This window comes from Pituophis catenifer, unplaced genomic scaffold (assembly GCF_029215685.1).
Source record: "Pituophis catenifer annectens isolate HBS135680 unplaced genomic scaffold, rPitCat1.0.hap2 SCAF_2, whole genome shotgun sequence".
Lineage (NCBI taxonomy): Eukaryota > Metazoa > Chordata > Lepidosauria > Squamata > Colubridae > Pituophis > Pituophis catenifer.
Window position 1 is genome coordinate 277,802,128 of NW_027256882.1, and position 21,959 is coordinate 277,824,086.

The 21,959-nt window shown below is 40.7% G+C and overlaps 1 protein-coding gene across 2 annotated transcripts in view; it reads left to right on the forward strand.

Moving 5' to 3' along the window:
* The first annotated feature begins 7,546 nt into the window (after positions 1–7,546).
* The window catches only part of GOLPH3 (golgi phosphoprotein 3), a 35,043-nt gene continuing 20,630 nt past the window's right edge, over positions 7,547–21,959 (forward strand). For both annotated transcript variants that reach the window (XR_011600089.1, XM_070938914.1), the window contains exon 1: positions 7,547–8,040. Coding sequence is in view for 1 of the 2 variants with exons in the window: in XM_070938914.1 (XP_070795015.1) it covers positions 7,804–8,040 (237 nt within the window). In the remaining variant the exon portion in view is untranslated. The remainder of the gene's footprint in view (positions 8,041–21,959) is intronic.

Genomic DNA, 21,959 nt, shown 5'->3' on the forward strand with positions numbered 1-21,959 from the left:
CTACTGAGGGAATGATTTTGCATTTTGGCACAGATAGATTCCTTCATTCCCCTTTCAAACCATCTATCTTCCCTGTCCAAAATGTGAACATTATGGTCCACATTTTGCAAATATTTGGCAAACAGCACATGCCTATGTTCTTGAAACCCACTAACACATTGAGACAGAGGCTTATCCATCCTAAAGATCAGACACTAAAACATAAAGAGTAATGTGGTATATGCAGTCCAGTGCTGTGAAGAGTGTTCAAAGCTCTATATTGGGAAAAACCAAGCAGTCTTTACACAAGATGGCCCAGTACAGGAGAAAACTCCCTGGAGGACAGATTGGGGGGGGGGGGAGGTTTGCACCATCAAGAAAAGTCCAGTTGCCATGACTACACTTTTAAACAACTACTGTATTTTCTGTTTTTGTTACTGTAGTAGTACATTAAAACTCAATTTTTAAAAATGTATGGGGCACTGTGTTAAAACTTCTGCAGAGAGTGTTCTTTAAAGAAAGCAGATAGTATTTTAAGTACAGTTACTCTTGCCTTAGGCAAGAAGCCAGCTGGGTGACTTGGAGCCAGTCCCTCCCTCAGCCCTAGAATGCGGGCAATGGTAAGCCACTTATAAAACCTTGCCAAGAAAACAGCAGGAAACTTGTCCACGCAGCCGCCAGGAATGACCACTAACTCAAAGGAACCAGAGGAAAAAGATCTTACTCTGCTTGAATACAGGGTCTGTTGGCTTAGAATTTGCTGGGCTTTTCAAATATACCTCCTCCTCAGCTTAGTGTCAACATGGTTTCACTATGTCACTGCAGGTTTATCAGAAGTCACACTGAGAATGTGGTAATTAGAAGTTCTCCTGGTTGGAGAAAGTTGTCACAGATAAATGTATGTGGTAAATATAAATATAAGAACATGTTTTCTCTTGCTGGATGTGAGAGTTGAAGCATGATCTTTAAATGTGCTATGGTGCTGATGCAATAAGGGAGAAAACAGGCAACATGCAAATAAATTAAGGGCACAGGCTTCCTTGTGCACAAACTCCATTTTTGGGAATGACAAAGACACATCCATGCAACAAAAGGAAAATAGTTTTATAATGTCTTTGGAGATATATATTTTTTTTACCTCCCAGTCTAAACAGGACTTAAATCCAATCCTGCTTAACATTAAGTGCCACCCAAACAGGAACAAGGTAGTTACTTCAGTCTGTTATATCCATCTATACTTATCTTTAGTTCACTGGCCCACTTTAAAAAATAACTTTTGTTCAATGTTGAACTGCTTAAGAGTATGCAGTATGTAGATAAGTAAATGCCTAAAATGTATGCGCATTCTATTTGTTCAGGAACTGCTGATAATTATACTAACATGAAGTAACACTAGAAATTGGTTCTACTCAGATTAGTTTTTCAAAGTGAATGTTTTGGACAATGGAAAGCTGTTTAAATGATAATCTATGAATCTGTCCAGATTGATTTACATGTAGGAATCTTTGAACTTGTCAATAACTCCTGTTGTTGGAGTTATAAAAGATATATTTTGAAGGCATACAGCCGTGGAGCCATATTGGCGGGCACGCGAGCGTTGCCCTAGCTTAGCTCCAGCATGCATGCGTGCGCTGGCCAGCTGATTTTCGGGCCTTCTGGGCCCACCGGAAGTCGGCAAATGGGCTGTTTCCGGCCTCTGGAGGGACTTCAGGGTGGTGGGGAAGGCTGTTTTCGCCCTCCCTAGGCTCATAGAAAGCCTCTGGAGCCAGGGGAGGGCAAAAAACGGGCCTACCAGGTCCACTGTGCCATCACATGCCAAAAGCAGGAGGAGCACGGGGGTGGGGTTGCGCATGCATGCACGGGGGGGCAGGGCGCATAGAATTATGGGTGTGGGCACACACGTGCATGACCACTCCACACTCCCCCGCTTTTGGCACGTGATGGCAAAAAGGTTAGCCATCACTGGCATAGAGACTAAGGTGGAAGTGCATAGAATTACCTAGAATTCTTCTAAAGAATTTTGTTTTTGGACTATGTTAGAACTGTAAATAAATAAGATGGCACCTCATTGTCCACTTGCAATCCAATCAAGTAGGATTAGATTAGGATGGGGGTAAAGGTAGTACAGGTGGCACTGATATTTCTGCCCAATGCTTCATTAGCATTTGGCTCACCTGTCTTGCGGGAACAACCGGGTGGCCATTTGAGATTATTATCTGCCAACTCCAGGAGGTACAACCGCTGAAAAATAATTCATTTTTCTTGATACCAAGGATTGATTAACATTATTTCCAGAATCCTTATAAACCCCTGGGCTTCTCTACTCAGGCCTGACTTTCTCGTGAATCAGACATAATAAATTATTTTAGGCAGCAGAAAATCAGGAGGAACAATGTATTGCATCTGGTGAGCTGAAGTAGCTAGTTTTATAGGTGTTGTGGCCCGCCAGCAGACAGCGGATATGGCAGCAGATTTGGACAGTGAAGAGGTTGGGGAGGAACATGGGCCAGTCCTGGAGTCTGGGGAAGGCTCTGACGAGGGCTCTGCGTCAGAGGCAGAGTTGGGGCCAGAGCCGTCTTGACAGTTGTCAGCTGCCTTCGGAGTCGGACATTAGTGAGGCAGAAGAACAGCTAGATTCTGTTCCCAGTGTCCACATGCGCAGTGTGCACATGCGCAGGAGAAGGGAACAGCTAAGGAACAAGGGTCGACTCAGGAGTAAAGCCACAGGTGGACAGTGAATGGCCCCTCCCATAGGGAATAAAGTGGAGCGAAGGAGAGGAGAGTTTGCAGGAGACAATTAGTTCATTTAGGTGAAGATCTGTTCTTGCATTCTTGCCAAGTATTGTCGGTTACAGTGTGGAATCTGCAAGATATCAGCCTGGCCACTCTCCAAGCCTGATAAAGGTCGGTAATTGTGAACTAACTTGAAAGACTGTGGGAGAGGAAAGACTTTCCTGGAGAGGAATTCACTGTAAATTAAATAAAAGGGGCCTATCGGGACGAGGACTGAGCTTCATATTGCTGGGGAAGCCTAGGTCAGAACAATAGGCAGACAAGGAATTAACTCCTGCATGCGTGTGCACACTGCTAAGATGCTGGAAGGTGTATCAGATAAAGAGCAAGCATCTTTGTGAGAAGATGGAAGGCATCAAAAAACCATCTGTTGCTGGAGGACTCCCTCACCCAGTCGCAGCAGACTTAAATTTCCTGGTGAGGAAAGCCTATGCCTTCTAGCAATGCAGTCTCCCAGAAACCTTTCACGAAGACCTGGAGCTACAAAGGAAATGTACAATTTATATTTATCTCTCTCCTGATCAGATGGTTGTATAAGTGTAGACAGGCAAGATGATACATAACCATGGCAGTGTGTTGACACTGTTCAGGAAAGGAGCAGAATACAATTTGTTACCTGGGAACACCCTATTTTTGCATATGTGTAAGAATTTTGTCATACATACAAAGGAAGTGATACTTTTACAAAGAATCTGAAAGAAAATATATAGGACAAGAGAAAATGTAAAATGCTTGCTCTCTTAGCAAATTGCCAATTATGGTGAGGAACAAGGATAAGGGGAGAAATGATAAGTTTTATTTCAACTCTGAGACTCCTAAAAGTCTCAGGGCTCTTTGTAAATTTTCTAGCTTTTATCACAATTACTTTAGATTTTTTCCCGCCAAAGAAAATCAGTAAAGAAGAATATTGGTTATATTGTGAGTATATTGTCCTGATGTATTAGAAATATCCCTTGTGGAGAAAGAAACTAGATTCTCCTTTAGACCAATGTCTTCTAAGGAAACAATCTACTTTTAGAAAGGTTTCATTACCAGAAATTGCACTGGTAAATATAATTGCTAGTTGAAACTGATCATTTCTGGCTGAAACAGAGATTAAAACTTGCACAAGTGTATATTCCAGATTTGGAATCATTCCCAATTAACCAAATAAAACATATCTTCTTGCCTCTGACAGAGAAAAGGAATATACTGATAATATATTCATTTTTTTTCTCTGAAAGTGCTGACACTAAGCATTTTAGCTTTTATATATTGTGGTGTCAAATAAGGCAATAAGAATGTATCTTGATGATAAAATCCTTCAGCAAGCTAATAAATTGTAAGGATCTTTGCTCCCTAGCAATAAATCTCATTAAGTTACCCTACCATTTCTTGGGTTATTTTGGAATACGCTTTGCTTCTGACATCTTGAAACTAGACTATATATCACAATGTGTTAAATACCAAAAGAACCATCTTGCATTTTTGTTGCAACAAACTTCTAGAAACATTATTAGCAAACGCAGTTCACAGAACAACAGCTCTGAAGCTTACATTGTATAAACATATTCAAAGGTTGGAGAGTCACTGTTTCTGAGATAAACCATCAGTGGCTAATAAAGATCACTTGTTTGATGGACCTGCAGTAACATTATTCCACATTCTTGACACTGACCTTACAATCATTTATATACTGTAGGTGTGCAGATATAGACAGCAGAGTTATGCGTGCTTCAGAAATCATTTGGAAGAAATGCTAGCACAGCCTTTCTCAGCTATTCACTTAAGCAGCCCCTCTTTCATCAGGCTGTTCCCACAAGGTTCAAAGTTTTCACAGTGCTCATAAATAGTACTTTATATATAACATATAATGCAATCATAATTATTACGGTTTGTTACTTAGCCAGCTGTTTAGACATTTTTGTTTAAATGTTTGGCATTTTTATCCACTTATAGAATTCTTCTCAATGACATAGGATAGGCAGATGTTGTTTTGTAGTGTTAAAGATAGTGTCACAGGATGTAAGCTGTTCTAAGTAAAGCTGCTTTTTGCAATTGATTGATGGTGATTTTGTCAATGCCAGTGGTATATTATCACTTATTTCCCAAGTAAATGGACATCTGCATGAAATGCAGGATATAAATCAAATAAATGAATCTAATTAATAACCTAAATAAATAATAAATACCTAAATAAAAGCATATCCATATGCGAATCTTCTGCATGGCCAAACACAATCCTCAGATGTTTCAATTGAGTTTATCAATAAGTACATGTTGATATTTATTTTTAAGCACCTTTTGTAGCACCTAAATTCAATTTTTTTCCTGTTTTTCAGCTGCTAGAAAACCTGTATATAAATCCTAATTTTGGAGTAATTTTGGAGTAATTATTAACCTATTACTATATATATATATATTGTCCTGATGTATTATAGTATATAATACTTTTCAAAGCTGCTAGGACAAAGGTGATAGATGGAACTAAATGCAGCACGAGATGAACCCAATCTGTCTTCAATGAACTCAAGCTCCATCTTTAGACTGTAATTAACTGGAAATGCTTTTATCCTCTTTCCAGAAAACATCATGGTAAACTCAGAAGCATGCATGCTATTTTTGTAACAAGGGCTCTGAAATTTTTCTTTGCATTTTTTGGACAGTATCATAATTTTCACTTAAGTCAGTCTTCTCTGTGAAGTAACCTGCCACCTATTTCTATCCTGGAACCCACAATGGTGGTGCTTGTGTACAAATCAACTTAGTTCCATGAGTGTCTGTGTATTCTTGAGAATATAAGCATATACATGTAAGCACCAGTGGTGGGTTTCAAATTTTTTTACTACCGGTTCTGTGGGTGTGGCTTGGTGGGCGTGGCATGGCTTGGTGGGTGTGGCAGGGAAAGGATACTGTAAAATCTCCATTCCCTCCCCACTCCAGGGGAAGGTTACTACAAAATCCACATTTCCTCCCAATCAGCTGGAACTCGGGAGGCAGAGAATAGATGGGGGTTGGCCAGTCAGAATTTTTACTACCAGTTCTCCGAACTACTCAAAATTTCCGCTACCGGTTCTCCAGAACTGGTCAGAACCTGCTGAAACCCACCTCTGGTAAGCACATATGCAGGAAGGGTTGTAATTTTGTTTATGCACTGAATGACGTATTAGTGTCTAGATGACATTATTTTACATATGTAGATAAAGGTATCTCCTGTCCAGTCATGTCTGACTCTAAGGGATGTCATTTCAGTTTCTTAGCCGAGGGAGTCAGCATTGTTCAAAAATGCTTCTGTGGTCATGTGGCCAGCAGGATTATACGTATTTTCTATTCACATTTTTATTAACTGCTACATGGACAGGAACTGGGGCAGGAACAGGAACTCACCCCATCGTGCGGTGTTTGGGTCTCGTACTGGGCTGTCACGGGGTGGTTTTCACTTACCTTTGCTACTGGTTCGCGCACGCGTGCCACTTCTGCACATACACAGAAGCTTCTGCGCATGCCCAGAGTGTATTTGATGATGTCCGGGCAGGTGGGCGGAGCCTCCCGCCACCGCTGCTACCGCTTCACCCGAACCGGGCGAACCGGTAGCAACCCACCACTGGGCTGTCAGCTGATAAACTCAAGTGTCTTAACTACTGAACCCATTGTGCCCCTCTATTTTATACGCATAGAAGTATTCAAAATGAAGCACAAACTCTTTATATGAAAAGGGCTTGCAAAGATATAAAAATTATAATCAATTTTCTGAGCGTGTTCAGGAACAGGGAAAAATCAGTTGTGACACCAATTGTTAGTTGTAAAGTTCTTCTAGAACAGAAGTACAGAATTTAAGAAATAAAGAAGTCAAACAATTTGACTATTGTTCTATTTGTTTGTCCATTGGCTTCTGTCTGAGGGAATAATCTTCCTTTCCCTTTCCTTTTTCTTAATAGGTAACCTCAAGGCAGCAAATACACTCCTCCTTTTCCCCTCACAACAATTCTCAGTTTGGATAACTGAGAACTGCGTCGCTTGCGCTCAGACCTAGCTGTTGCATACAAAATTATACCTAGTAACCTTTTACCTGTAAATGACATTTTTTTTTTGCTTTAATCGCAATAATACGCGCGCTAACAACCGCTTAACCTCAATGTAAAACGTTTTAAACTTGACTGTAAAAAAATAGGATTTCTGTCATAGTTGTCAACGTCTGGAATGCTCTACCAGTTGTCTCAGCTACAAATTTTCACAATTTTTCAGTCACAAATTGACTTCCGTGGAACCTTACTTCATACTTTAATTGTGGGATTTTAATTGTGGGATTTTAAATTTGGGGGTTTTATAATTGAGCCAATTATTTAATAATTTTAATTATTTTTAAATTTTGTCTGTCTTTGTGCTTTTAATCAGGCTGTACACCGCCCTGAGTCCTTCGGGAGAAGGGCGGTATAGAAATAAAATAAATAAATAAATAAATAATAAATAAATACTTAAGTGGTCAGGAGAGGGAGGGGCCTATCGTCCCTGTCGTTGCATTTTTATTCTCTTATTCTTGCTCTCGGTTTTTGTTTGACAAATTCTAATAAATAAATAAGAAGCCCACGTTTTCCACAGCCCCTCAAGCAGCCCCTCTCCCGCCGAGGAAGGGCGGAGCGACCCGGCCACGTCGGCCGTGCAGGGCCGGCGGCCGAACGAGCGGGCGGGCGGGCTCTAGAGAAGCCGGCCTGCCTCCCTTCCCTTCTCCCTCCGCCTATTATGCCACATCCTCCGCCTCCGCCGCCGTCGCTGCTGGCGTCAGCCGAGGGAGCCCGCGCCGCCATATTGGAGGAGACGCCGCCGAAGTCGCCCCCGCCGCCCCGGCCGTCGCCGCTTTGAGTGCCGCAACAGGCGGAACCGGCCCGCCCATTCCGTCTCTGGCCTACAGACGACGGCGGGCCTGCGCCCTGCCTGCGGGAGCGGAGGGAGAAGGCTGCGGCCTCCCGGGGCTCCTGCCGCTTTCCGCCCGCCGAGCGGGGTCCTCCGGGGTCGCAGGCTCCGTTCTCTTGTCGCCGCTGCCGCCGCCGCGTCATGACTTCGCTGACCCAGCGCAGCTCGGGCCTGGTGCAACGCCGCACGGAGGCTTCGCGCAGCGCGGCCGACAAAGACCGGGGGGCCGGCGGCGGCAGCGGCGGGGGAGGCGGCGGCGGTGGGCCGGAGGAGGAAGACCGGCGAGACGAGCAGGGGGAAGAGGAGAAGGGGGACTCCAAGGAAACGCGGCTCACGCTCATGGAGGAGGTGTTGCTGCTGGGCCTCAAGGACCGGGAGGTGAGGGACGGCGAGCGGATTATGAGGGAACAAGGGGCGAGGTGCGGGGGAAGGATTTGAAGAGGCCGTGGGGTGGACATTCCCGGCATAGCGCCGGCCCGATGTGTTTGGACGAAAGCCTAGCTTCCGCAGCCAGCCTAGTTGGGAAGAGTGGGTTTTAGAGCCTCCTGGAGCCTTAAATGGGGGAAGGGGATCTTGAGAGAGCCATTGAAGAAGCAAGAGATTGATATTGCAGGAGGAAGAGGAATCCTCACCCAGAGTTATTGGGGTAACAGTAACAAGAGTTGGAAGGGACCTTGGAGGTCATCTAGTCCAACCCCTTGCTCACACAGGGTACTCGGGATTCGAACCGCCCGACCATTCTGATCGACAAGCTTGGTGTCTTAGCCACTAAGTCAGGGTAGTGAAGAGAAACCATTCATTATAGGTGGAATACTGGGTTAGTCTACCCTAGCAAGTCATCTGGAATCTGGTAGCCTTTTTCCAGATTTTTTTTTTTTTTTTTACTTTTGGGGGGCTGCAGCTGCCTTCCTCTGATGCTCTACAAGTCTACACAGCCTTTAAGGAAGTCAACCCACAAAAGGGGCTCTCTTTTAATTACTAAAAAAAAAAGTGCTATTTTCTTGATTTTTCAGGGTAAAGGCTCAGGATTTAGAAGTCCATGGGTTCAGGTTGTTTCAGTTTGCGCAACGCAAACTGACCAAGTTGTTTCCCTGTTTTACGCTTCATTGGGCCATAGATTGGTGGAGTTCATGCTGTGCCACAAACTGGCCACTTTTTAGCCACTGAGTTGTGGGAGCCCAGCTGACTTGAGTCCCCTTCTCCTTGCAAAGCCTTCCCCCTTTATTGCTCGTTACAGCAGAAATCATTCAAGAGATGATTCACAGGTTTAAAGAAATGAAGAATAATTATAATGAATGTGTGTGTGTGTGTGTGTGTGTAGAACGGAGGAGTTGATTGAAGATAGCAGGAAAATGGGCATTCTTGTTCAAGCTTTTTTTCAAGCAGCTATAATTGGCTGGAATTGAGAAAGCCAGCAATTTAGAAACGTTATTTACAATGGGAATAAATATGTGTTTACCATTACATTGGGGAAGGGGATCCCAGCTCTAAGCTTTGAAAATATACTATATAACAGGAAAATTCAACAGGCCTGTAATTAGAAAGTAATTTAGCCTCAAATTTCCTCAGAAAAGTGTTTGCTTGTGTATGTGAGAGAGAGGAGGGGAGATGATTATTTTGTTTCTTATTTGAGTTGTCTTACAGTATGCAAAATTAACATACCAGTTTTTGCTCTGACATGCTAGTGCAAGCCATAACACTGAGACCATAATTTCACTATTTGTATATTCCTTTCCTACTCCCTCTCTTTTACTTGTATTGGTCCCTTAGAATTGTGGGCTAGAAGTTGACACTTTTTGTTACACTAACGTAATTAGTGTGCCTAAGAAAAAGAACAGAAGAGTTGGAAATTACATGAGCAAACTTATCCATTAAACATGGCTATTTTATGTAGAAAATGCCACAAACCTCATATAAACACATGTTTTTCCTAGAAAGGAAAGATTTATTAAGTATGTTTACAAATTAAAATTACCTTTGAGAAAACAAATCTGGAACCTGTTGCATTAAGCCCAACTTGATAATAATGTCGTGTGGTATTTTTATAATAGATTTTTAATGGTACAAGCTTCATGGATAAGAATCAACTTCTTGTGATGAGGTAGGGTGTAGGCTGCAGTTTTATGCTGTGATATCACTTGTTGTTAGGAAATTCAATTCCACTTAAATAAAGTCAAACAGTATGTCTTGCCATGTCACGTTGACTTAAAGATGGTAAAGATTTCCAAATCTTTAATTGTCTCCTCTGAGTTACTTCTTTAACAATTGATTCATATTCTGTAGCTACCAAATGATAATCCTGATGGAAAGAGGCATTCATATTTCTTAGATAAGGTACAAATTGAAGTAAATACAAAAAACATTACCTTCAAAGAGCTGTTACTGTCTTGCTTAAAAGATGACTGACTCAGTAATAGTTGCTTCTTACAGATATTCTCAAAAGATAGGTAACTATAAACCAGGGGTCTGCAACCTTAAACACTCAGAGGCATTTGGATCCATTTCCTGCAGAAAAGAAAACACCGGGAGCCACAAAACCTGGTTGGGAATGGCCAACTTGACATCACTCACTCCTACCCAGTCACATAACACCCCCAGCCATGCCTACCCAGGTTTTGTGGCTCCCGGTATTTTCTTTTCTCTGGGAAACAGGTATCTCTCTCTCTCTCTCTCTCTCTCTCTCTCTCTCTCTCTCTCTCTCTCTCTCTCTCTCTCTCTTTCTATTTCTATTTCTCTCTCTCTCTCTCATCTCTCTCTGTCTCTTTCTCCCTCTCTGTCTCTTTCTCTCATCTCTTTCTTTCTCCCCCCTTTTTTTTCTGCTGATGTTGTTCTTTCTTCTTTGGGTGCTTTTTACCATATGATTTAAATCAAGAATCATTTCAGGTTCCCAGATAAATGAAGCTCTTTCATCCCCCTGCTGTGGCTTTCTGCCAGCTGAACTCACCACTGGCTGGCCCCGCCCCTTGTCCTCCCCTCCCAGTCATTCCTTGCCTGAGAAGGTAAGGGCGGCGGCGGCGGATGGAGACTCACTCCATATTCCAGAGCGGAAGCGAAGCGGCCCTGTACTTGCTTCTTTTTCCGGCCCTTGTTGGTGCTGTGCACACTTCGATCACTCAGGGAGACATGCGACTTTCTCTCCACCCCAATCCGCCGCCATCGCCCTTACTGTCTAAGGCGAGGAGTGACAGAGGGGAGGGCGAGGGGCCGGGCCAGCCAGTGGTGGGATCATCTGACAGGGAATCATAGCAAAGGGCCCAAAGAGCTGCATGTGGCTCCGGAGCCATGAGTTGCCGACACCCGCTATAAACCATTGATACTCATCAGAATTTATAACGAATTAATGTGCGATAAAGCTGTCCTCTTTACAGTTCTCATATGAGTATTTAATTTTATTTCTGATCTGTTGATTTGCAGTATTAGCAGCAGTACCATTAATAACAAAGATTCACAAAGGCAGTCTTGGCTGCAGAGTTTTTATCCAGGTGTGATAGAAGGATTCCTGGCATTAGCCTTCCGTACCTATGATGAGTTTAGCAGTAATTCTGAATATGGAATCAGAATGTGATGCTATTTGGTTAAAAATTCTGATATAGTATTGATATACTGATACGTATCTTTTGGAATGGAGAACAATTTTTGTTTTTTTGTCAACTTTTGTGCAGGCAGGGTAGTGTTTAACATTCTGCATCATATATATAAAGTTGTTAGTACACTTTTGCCTCAAAACGAATTGCTTTGCAAGCTTTTAATATTGAATTACATTTAATATTTAAATGTAAAGGCTCCTTCTCTATCACTTTTCTCACAGTAAATAATAATTATAAAGAACAGTTAAATATTCTGGAGTTGAGAATTTTAAAAGCATTTGTAAATGAAAATTTTCAATAGGTATATTTTTAAGTACAGCTAGTCTCACTAAGCTCTCTTGGGATATAGATTCTATTATTGTTTGAAGTCGCTATAGAAATCTAACTTCCATAATTTGGAGTAACCCTGAAATGGCAAGTAGTCAAGCAGATAGTCATTGACTCACGACTGTAATTGATCCGAAAATTATAGTTATATATTGTTCCAGTTGTTAAGAAGTCACCATGTGACTATATCCACTTTTATGACTTTGCAGGAGTTGTTAGCAAATGCTCAATTAAACCAGTAACATGTCTGCAGATCCATTGTTTGCAATGTGCATTCTTTTCTGGAAACTGGAAGTAAATGCTAGTCGTGTGACTGCAGGACACTTGCAAACAGCCATAAATATGGGTTGGTTGCTGAGCACCCAAAATGCAATCATATACCTGGGGCGGGGGGACGGGACAACGGACTGTGGAACTTAGAATCCAGGTCTTTAAGTACCCCTGAGGAGTCCATTGTAAATTTGAACATTTACTGAACAGCTGATCATAAGTTAAGGACTACTGTAATGAAAAATAAGTATCATTTAGTTTATAGACTTATTTTTTTCAAACCTGAAGATCATGCTGCAACTGAGGAATTTTCAATTTCAGGCTACGGCAAGTCAGCTATACACTTTCAGAATCATTGTCTGTTAATAGGTGTGGGAAGTAACAAAATGTTTTAAAGTAAGTGCTTGCACATAATCCAGAAAATAATAGAATCTTAATTTGCGTCTAAGGCAAACCAATCAGTATTACACTGATAGTTCAATCACAGATTCTGGAAAAGTAAAAACCAAATAGTTCTGAGATGACTTGAAACACTTTGCTAACACAACAGTCAAAAAAGATGTTATATAAGATGGAAATGCTACAGTGGAAGTAGAATAGCATCTGGACTAAGGAACCTCTGTACAAAACCAATAGAATTTGCCAAAAAAAAAAAAAAATCAGTGTTACAGCAAATGCCTTTTTTCAGAAACACTGCTGAAATCAGATTGACTATTTACTATGAAAGCAAAGATAAAGGAAGCTCTATTTAGTCAGCAGAAAGACACTCAGATTATGAAATCCCTCTTACAAAATTACAGCTAAAAAAAGACCCTAAGAAGATGCAACTTCAGCAAATTATCAATTGAAGGTAAAGAATAGATTTAATGGATTAGATATGACACATTAAGTACTTGAACAACTCTATACTGCAAATTAAAGCATAATTAAAAATGAAACGAACAAAAATATCCCAAAGGTGGGGGAGGAAGAGTGGAAATTGCTGTCTGGTGGGGAGTTGAAAATTGCTGCAAAAGACAATAAAATTTGTGTAACAACTGAGTTTCAAAGAAAAGCAACATGAGAAGATGTTACATTTAAATATGTAATGTACAGTAATAAAAATAGCAACCAAAGGGGAAGAACAAGAACTTTTTAAAAAGACTACAGAAATGAAAGAAAGCAAAAATCTACTGGAAATGGTATAAAAAAATACATGGTATTAATATAAGGATTAAATAAATGTAAAGTTTTATACACTGACTAAAACCAGATATTGATTGTAATTAGAAAATATTGCTACCATCAAAACAACTGATGAAATACCAGGATATTTGTTTAAAATCCTACAGTATGATGCAGCTGGTACTTGATGTTTTCTAGCATGTATGGAAAACAGATGTTTATTCCAGTTACAAAAAAGGACAGCATGAAATGTTAATCCTTTATTGTTTATATGTAGGGTTTTGATTCTGTCAATCACAACAAATTGTGGACCAGGCTTTATTATATTTCATATAAAATTAAATAATTTGTTCTTGAAGTATGAAATATTCACAATTTTCTCCATCATTACTAAAAAGCTATCAATACACCTGTTAATGTTATTTCTCTGCACTAAATATTTTGTCTAGACCTGTCATAGCCTTTCTCCCACATAGAAAAATCTCCCATTGAAGATCCCTTGTGAATCTGTAGTTTAGGAAGATAAAAGCCTAGAATAAATTCATCTTCTCTGCCTATTTGGATTATGTTGACACTTCCTGTTGATATTATCTTAGTTTGTTAACATTAAACAGCACAGTGACTTTTGTACTTGCTGATGTAATTTTGGTTCTAATTATTTATTCTAGCCCAGTATTGTATGATATGCTTCCTGACTATCACATAAATTATCAGTATGAAGATGCAATAGCTCAGTATACCCATTTCTTATCACCTAAATGGGGTTCAGAACCCAGAGGGCTTCTGGGAGAGGAAGTTTGAGATGTCCAACCTTAGAGTTTCAGGCATTCTGCTACCTTCCTTGTTTATAGACCCTGATAAATTCCTAGGATATGGACAGTGGAAAAGTAGTATGAAGGTTTGCTTGGGAGAAAATCTAAGTATGAAACAAAAATTAGTGAATAGCTATAGCAGGCCTGTCAAACTCCGCCCCATGGGGCAGATGCATCACACACTGGCCACACCCATGCCCGGTTTAGCAAAGGGGGAAAAACCCGATACATCACGTGATGATGTGAGTTTGACACCCCTGAGCAATAGGGATGTAAGCTCTCCTTGCCAATGTATTGGCTAAAGGTTCAGTGATAATGTAGGACAGTTTCCAAGCAAGGGAGTCAAGTCAACAGAGACAAATAGTAAGGAAAAAAATTAAGTTATAAAATGAAAAATAATTCAATCTCCAGCCCTATAAAATATCTATCCAAGGATTCTTAAAAGAATTAAAATGTAAAATTGGAAATATGCAACTTTTAAGATCTGAATTTGTTCCTGAGAAGTGGAAAAGAGCTGGTACGATTTTGATTTAAAAATCAAGGAAGGTAATGGGAAATTATAGTTCAGTTAGCTTAACATCTTTTTAGATAGTATGGTAGAAAATATTATTAAAGAGAAAATAGTCAAAACATACAAAGGGACAAGTCTTACTGAAAGAGAATCAACATTTTTGCAAAAGTAAGCCTCGTTTCACTAATTCTAAACTTTTTTGAGGAGTCAATGAGTATGTAGACTAGGATGAACCCATAAACAGTACATAGTTGAACTTTGAAAAATCTTTGATGAACCGTTCGGATGTATGTCCAAAAGATGGGTGAGAGAAAGTCTGTCAAATAAGTAAAAGGGCACCAAGCCATAGAGAGTTTTATCAGTGATTGCTAGCAATTTAAATTAACATGGGATGCCAGTTAGCATCTCTGCAATGACTGAAGAACAGGTGCAATTCTATTAAATCTAACCCTTTGTGTTAATAGCTGGGCTACTATATTTTGGGCAAATTGTAGCTTGCAATTCATTTTCAAGGGCAATAATCTAAATATGTCCTTTTAAGTCTAGTGACTACACTACATGGGTGCAGCCATGAAATTTTCCTGGTAACAGTACATTCATGGTTTTCCATTGCTTTTCACTGGATATTTCTTCAGTTTCCCAGTGTAGCCTAAAGCCCTGGAATTGTATGGTGTTTTCCAGTCAAATCTTAACCAAGCCTTTCCTTGCAGATCAGTCAGGTTCTGCAGTAATTTCATAGGTGGTGTCATTTGAAGTAGAGTACTTTGAAACTTTTAGACTGATCATTCATAAATAAGTTTATGGTACTGTCATGTTTTTGTAACAATATATAATTGCTGAATTGTCATATTTTCCATGCAAGATATACCAGTTCGTTTTTGGGGTGTAATACAGTATTACATATAGGTTTATGTGCTCTGCGTTTTTTTACATCAGAGAAGGATTTAAAAGTTTGTTTTGCAAAGTTGTAAAATGGAGTTTCAGTAGAAAGGGAAAGCTCACTCATCCATTTAGTTTTCATAGAAACAATACAAAAATTAATTATGGCTGCTTTCTAGTAGACTTTTGACACTCAAGTGTGCAGCTTTGCTATTCCCTGGTGGTCTCCCGTAGAGGTACTAACAACTTCCTTAGTTCTCAAACCCAGACAAAATCATTCAGGTGGGATATAGATATAAAATTATGCAATAACATCTGTTGCATTTTTACTATTTTGGCTTGTTTCTTTTTTACATATGCAAGAAAATGTTTCTCATGTAGTTTTATATCAGGGGTTTCAAATTCGATTTCATTGAGGGCCGCATTTGATCTCAAGGGGCTGGGGTCGTGGCCAGGGTGGGCATGGCCAGCTCAATGTCACTTGTGTTGGGGATGCCTGGGTGGGGCTGGGGGAATCCATTTTTGGCTGCCACGGCCTCCTCCAGCACTCTGCCAACGAAAACAGAGCTTGGGAGGGGCGCGTACAGCCTTCCTGAGCTCTGTTTTCGGCTGCCCCAGCCTCCTACAGCATGCTGCCAGCCACCACCAGGTTGTAGATCAGTGCCCGGTCGGCCTGGGATGGGATAAGGCACCGCTGGCCAGTCCTTCCCTCTTTCCAGGGTGGTCCCACGGGCCAAATCTAAGTTTGATACTCCTGCTTTATATTATAACATTTGTGGAGAAAAACGAAAGAGTAAATATACTTTATTTTAGAGATGAATGATTTATGTAAAGGAGTTTTTTCACCCCTCCCCAATAGGTTATGATTATATCTACTTGAAATAAAAGCATCTTTCTTGGTTTGTTTTTAGCATCAAATTAAAACTTGCCTTTAGATATCTTAGGTATCTTCAGATTCAGTTTATTAATATTCAGTGCTGTGGAGTCGGAGTCGGAGTCGAGGAGTCGGAGTCGGAGGAAATTTTGGGTACCTGGAGTCGGAGTCGGAGTCGGCAAACAATGCACTGACTCCGACTCCGACTCCTACTAAATTTAGATTGGAATTTTAAAAAAAGCAAGTTTAAATGTCCCAATTCACAAAAAGTTATAATTAATGACTTCTCTACTGTAAGAATAAAGACCAATGCATGCAGTGCCTCACGTAACCGCAAAATGAACACGTTAAGTGACCGTGAAGAAGCATGCTTTTCATGTGCTTCACTATAAGGCACGCAACGCACAATTAGGAGTGGCAATACTTATACTTTCCATAGTGTTGTGTTCTGCTGTTACAGGGAACGCAGCGCCCATGGGTAACCTAGCCTCTCACTGATAAGGGATTAAGTAAATATGTTTTTTGCAGGACTAGAGACACTTGCATAAGTGAAGGGAATGGAGGGTCAATAGTTCAAGACTGAAGCTGTAAACCATTGGAAAAACTGCTGTCATTCAGCTAAGGCTATAAAAACTTGTAACTCTGATTGTTAGCTTAAACTTTAAACATGACTAAACACTGTTTAAATTTATGAACCGGCCAAATACTCTGTTCAAAGAAAATACATTGTATGTTTGTATGTGTGTTTCTAATTATTGTTATTTATTCATATTTGTTCTCTTTTATTCTTTAAAGTTTAACAATTCATTCTTTATCTTAATATCTTTATATTTGTTTGGGGTTGGCTTTCTTCCCTTTCATCTTTTTTATTGTACAGCAATCTTTCTCCTCAAACCTACCACCTCTCTCTTTTCTTTCCTTCTTATTTTCTCTTCCTCACCCTCTTCTTCTCCTCCCTACTTCCTCTTCCTTTCTCCTTCTCCTCCTCTCTTCCTCCCTCTCTTACCCTCACTCCTACTCTAATTTCCCTTCCCTTCCTTCATCCCTCTCTATTGCTGTATCCTTTTATGTATATGGACTACTCAGAGGGCTGAAAAAGTTATTTCTGACTGGTCCTCTCCCTTTTGACCAGTCCTCGAACTTACGACTGTCCTCACATTTTACGTTTTTGCCCTATCTTGTCACCATGGTGAAGAGAAGCAGTTGTGAAATGAGTGACATGGTTGTTAAAAATGCTGCACGGGCATAAATGTGAGGATGGTCATAAGTGTGAGGACCAGTCAAAAGTGCGAGGACCTGTCAGAAATGACTTTTTTCAGCCCTCTATACACATAGCCATGGCCACCCGGTCACATGACCAGCTAGCCACACCCACCCAGTCACATAACCTCCAAGCCATGCCCACAAAATAAGCCACGCCCACAGAACCGGTAGTAAAAAAATTTAGAACCCACCCCTGGTTGGGGGTCACCACAACATGAGGAACTGTATTAAAGGGTCACGGCATTAGGAAGGTTGAGAACCACTGGCTTAGAAGAACTTGGTGGAACAGCTTCTTGGATTCAACTGTAAGTGTTTATATTGTATAGGACAAATCATGTCTAGGTTTAGTGCTGGGATATATAGCTTATTTGTTTGTATAAAGCCATGTACGTACAACTTACAAGACTGTGTATGTTGATATTAAAAATCTAATTATATGCCAGTTAGTATAACATATTTTATATTTTAGGGAAAGAGGCATCCTAAACAATGGCAAAAAGACTGCTAACAACAAACACAACAAAGTCTACTGTTTATGAGCACTTTGCATTATCAAGTGATGGAAAACATTACGTGTGCCAATGTATTAGAAAAGATGATGATGGTGAAAAACAATGTGATGCAAAAATTAGCAGTTTCAGTGGGCCTGATAAAAATGCACCTACAAGAGCATCAAATTTGAAAAGACACTTACAGCGTTTTCATCCCAAAGTGTTAGAAGCCGTGAATGAGAAAGATAGCAATGAAAACATTGCATCTACTTCTGTGACAAAAAACGTTCAGAAATCTACTGGAGAACAATCACAAATAAGAAAATTCTTTATATCTGACAAAGTTACCATAAGGATGACACCAGAAAAATTCAAACACCACATTATTGAAATGGTAGTAAAGAATAGTGTACCACTATCCTTCTTTTCACAGACAGCCTTTTTAGGCCTAAATGGAGAAATGGCAAAAAAAACTTGGTGTTTCTCTGGAAAGAGAAAGTATAAGGAAACTTATAATTGAGGAGGCCAAATGTAAAAAGGAAGAACTACAGAAAGTTATGAAAGGACGTTTTGTCTTCCTTAAAATGGATGCATGCACACGTCACAGAGTCAATTATTTCGCTATTAATGTTAGATTTGTGGATGAAAATAACAAAACAATAACACGGACCCTCGGAGTAAAGGACACTCAGGCACATCACACCAGTGATTACCTTCAGAAGTTAGTGGAGGGTGTTCTAGAAGATTTTGAAATTAAAAAGGAACAGATTTTATGTGTTGTGACAGATAACGCTTCTAACATGTTGAGCACAATTGAGAAGATGAAGGCAGATGAAGAAGGTATCAAACAGATATTAGACTTAGAGGAAGACAGCTCTGCAAGTATTAGAGAAAGTTTAGAAACTGAAGAGAATGCTGACATTTTTTTAGACAACTTTGTTGAAGAAGCATTGAAGCTTGCTACTATTCATCATATGCGATGTGCTGTTCATACACTGCAACTTGCCATAAGAGATGGATTAAAAGATCGCCATGCAGTTACATTAATTGGCAAATTACGGCAAGTAACTGTTGCAGCCAGGGCCCCAAAAACAGATGCAATTTTGAAAAGACGTGCAGGAAAAGGAGCCATTTTGGATCAAACAACTCGCTGGGGAAGCACTTATTTAATGGTGAAGCGTTTGCTTGAACTTAAAGACTTCATAGAAGAAATGGACAATGAAAATCTTGCATTAACTGCAAGCCAGTGGACACAAACAAAAGAGCTGGAGAACCTTCTTTCTCACCCCTTCACTGTCACCAAGAGGTTGCAATGTGATGATCTAACCCCGGGTAAATTCCTCTTGGAATGGAAGAGCCTGTTATATCGCCTGAACAAAAATGGAGGGTTAATAGCTGAGGGCATTGCATCTTCAATGATGAAAAGAGAGAGTCTTTTGCTGGAAAATGAAATCTTGTTAGCGGCTATTTATGTCGACCCAATGAGCCGACTTTTATTGAACAGTAAACAGATTGCTACTGGGAAAAAGGCCCTCTATGATGTAGCAGTTCGCATGAAGGGATTACGACCTGAAATACCTCCACAGGAGGATGGAGTTCTTTTAAGCAATAGTGGTAACTCAGAATCATCTTCTTCAAACGAAGAATTAGACTTTGATTCCTTCTTAGACAAAATGGAAGTTGCTAAAGGAAAGCGACGTCGCATAAGCGTTACAGAACCAGTAAATGTCCAAATAAAAAAATTCCAACAGGAGTTTTATAAAGCACTAAAAGAAGTTGAAAAGTATGATCGCTCATCAAAACTTACTGTTGAAGAAGCCATCCTTGTTTATCCAGAGATCGTTAGTGATGTGGCCAGAATAGTTACTGCAATGCCACCCACCCAAGTCAGTGTCGAAAGATTATTTTCAGCCCTAAAAATAATAAAGTCTGACTTAAGAGCCTCTATGAAAGAGGATCTGGCAGAGGCAATTCTCTTCCTTAGAACTCTACATTGAATTGATTTGCATTTGCTAAGCCTATAACTACATTTCAAGATTAATATAAACCATTTCTAGGTTTTACAGATTTTGTTTTTGGTTCATATAGATAAGCTTTGTTTTTGTTCTAAAACAACCAAATAATGTGGTTTGTATTTTTGAACTGGTAAAGTTCCTGTTCCTGATGTTTATGCCTGCTGCTACTATCCAGCAACTTGATTAATTAAATTAATAAAAAAAAATTAATAAAACTTTGTTGTTTTCATTGTGTTTGTCTTTTGCTTAAACTGTTCAATACAGTAGACTGTTGGCTTCCCAGCCAGTAGTCCTGTGGTAATGACATGTATGTTGCCTTTCTTTCCTTCAAGGAATGTATAAAATACATTCGCATATTAATACAGAGGAGTCGGAGTCGGAGTCGGAGTCGGAACATTTATCTCCCGACTCCACAGCTCTGTTAATATTATTTCAGTAGTAATGGGCTATTTGTTTCTAATACAAACAAATTCTGTTCTTTTGTGCATTAAAGCCCTGTTTTGAGTTCAAAATATAAATGAACACTGTTATATTTAAGATAGTTTTATATTACTAGCTGTTACTGTCATGTCAGTATGTGAAAAGTTGAAATGCTTGTTCCCAAACTGAGGACTTAATATTCGTACGTACGTATTGTATCAAAATGAAGCTTCTAATGTCTTGTCAGTTCACAGCAGGAAGTAGGACTAAAGTTGGAAGATGAAACTTTGTAACGTATTAATAAGTACAGGTAGCTCTCTGATTACAACAGCATTTGGGGCTGGAATTCCTGAAGATAAGTGATGAAGTAATGGTTGTAAAGTTTGGTGGTTGTAAAGTCTTATGTGCTTATCAAGAGCAATCCTTGCACTCCTGGCCGTCATTGTAATCCTCAAATTGTGCAGGTTGCTAAATGGGAAGAGGTGGGAGTCCCAGGCAAGGAGTGAGGAGGTAAATGTGGGTGCTGCAGGAGGGTCTTTCAGGCAGACACTATGGAGCTCAAGGGATGCTGTGAGCAGGTGCTAGGAGGTACAGGTGGACTGGGTAGCCTCAGGTGAGTGCTAGGCAGCATGGACTGGCGAGGGGGCACTGAAGGCAGGCACGCACTAAGGAAGGGGTCCTCGAACTTTTTAAACAGGTCAGTTCACAGTCCCTCAGACTGTTGGGGGGACTAGACCGGCTGGGTGGGTGTGGCTAGGTGGTCATGTGACTGGGTGGGCATGGCCAATTTAGCAGTCCATTAAACAATACACACAAATTAAACTTTAATTTGTTATGCTCCTGGGGGTGGAAAGCAGGTTAGTGAAGAGATGTGGCTGTCTTTGGGGCAGATGAGGGACTTCGGTTTCTGTGTGTGTGTGTGTGTGTGTCTCCTTCCCCCCTCCCCCCTGTGTGTGTGTCCCTCCCTCCCTCCCTCCCTTTCCCTGGAGGCTGGGGAGGGTAACAATACTACTCCAGTACCACTCTGCTGCCCAAAATGGGCCTGTTTTTGGCCTCCTGAGGCCTCCACGTGTGCTATTTTTGGCCTTGGCCTCCAGAAGGCAGGTGGGGGCTGGCGGGTAGGTGGGTTGATGTGGGCAGGGCAGCCTCATGGTCCTGCCTGGGCTGGATTAATGGCTTTGGCGGGCCATATCTGGCCCCCGGGCCGTAGTTTGAGTATACCTGCACTAAGGGGTACAGATGACCACTAGCAAATGCATATCAGCAGGAGTTGTTACAGAGTACAAGCTCCCTGGGATCATATATTGTAGTGGGTCTCCTCAGGAGGAAAAGTGACAAAATCAACTTGCAACCTGCTGGCTTCCCTGTTGATGTTGCTTGTGGAAAAGTGGCAGGGAAAGTCGCAAATGGTGATCAGGTGACCAACGGATACTGAAACCTGTCAAAAATGAGGACCAGTTGCCAGGCACCCAGATCATGAGCACATGGCCAGGGGTTAATGCAACAGATGGAAATTTGAGGATTGGTCATAAGTATCACTTGTTCAGTGCTGTTGTAACTTTGGATGATTGCTGAACCCGAGGACTGCCTGTAGTGTGTTTGCTTTCAGGACCATGGCAAAAAAATCCACCTTGATTATGCATTAATTTGTCATGTGTTTCCTGTGTGTTGTAGAATTCTAAGT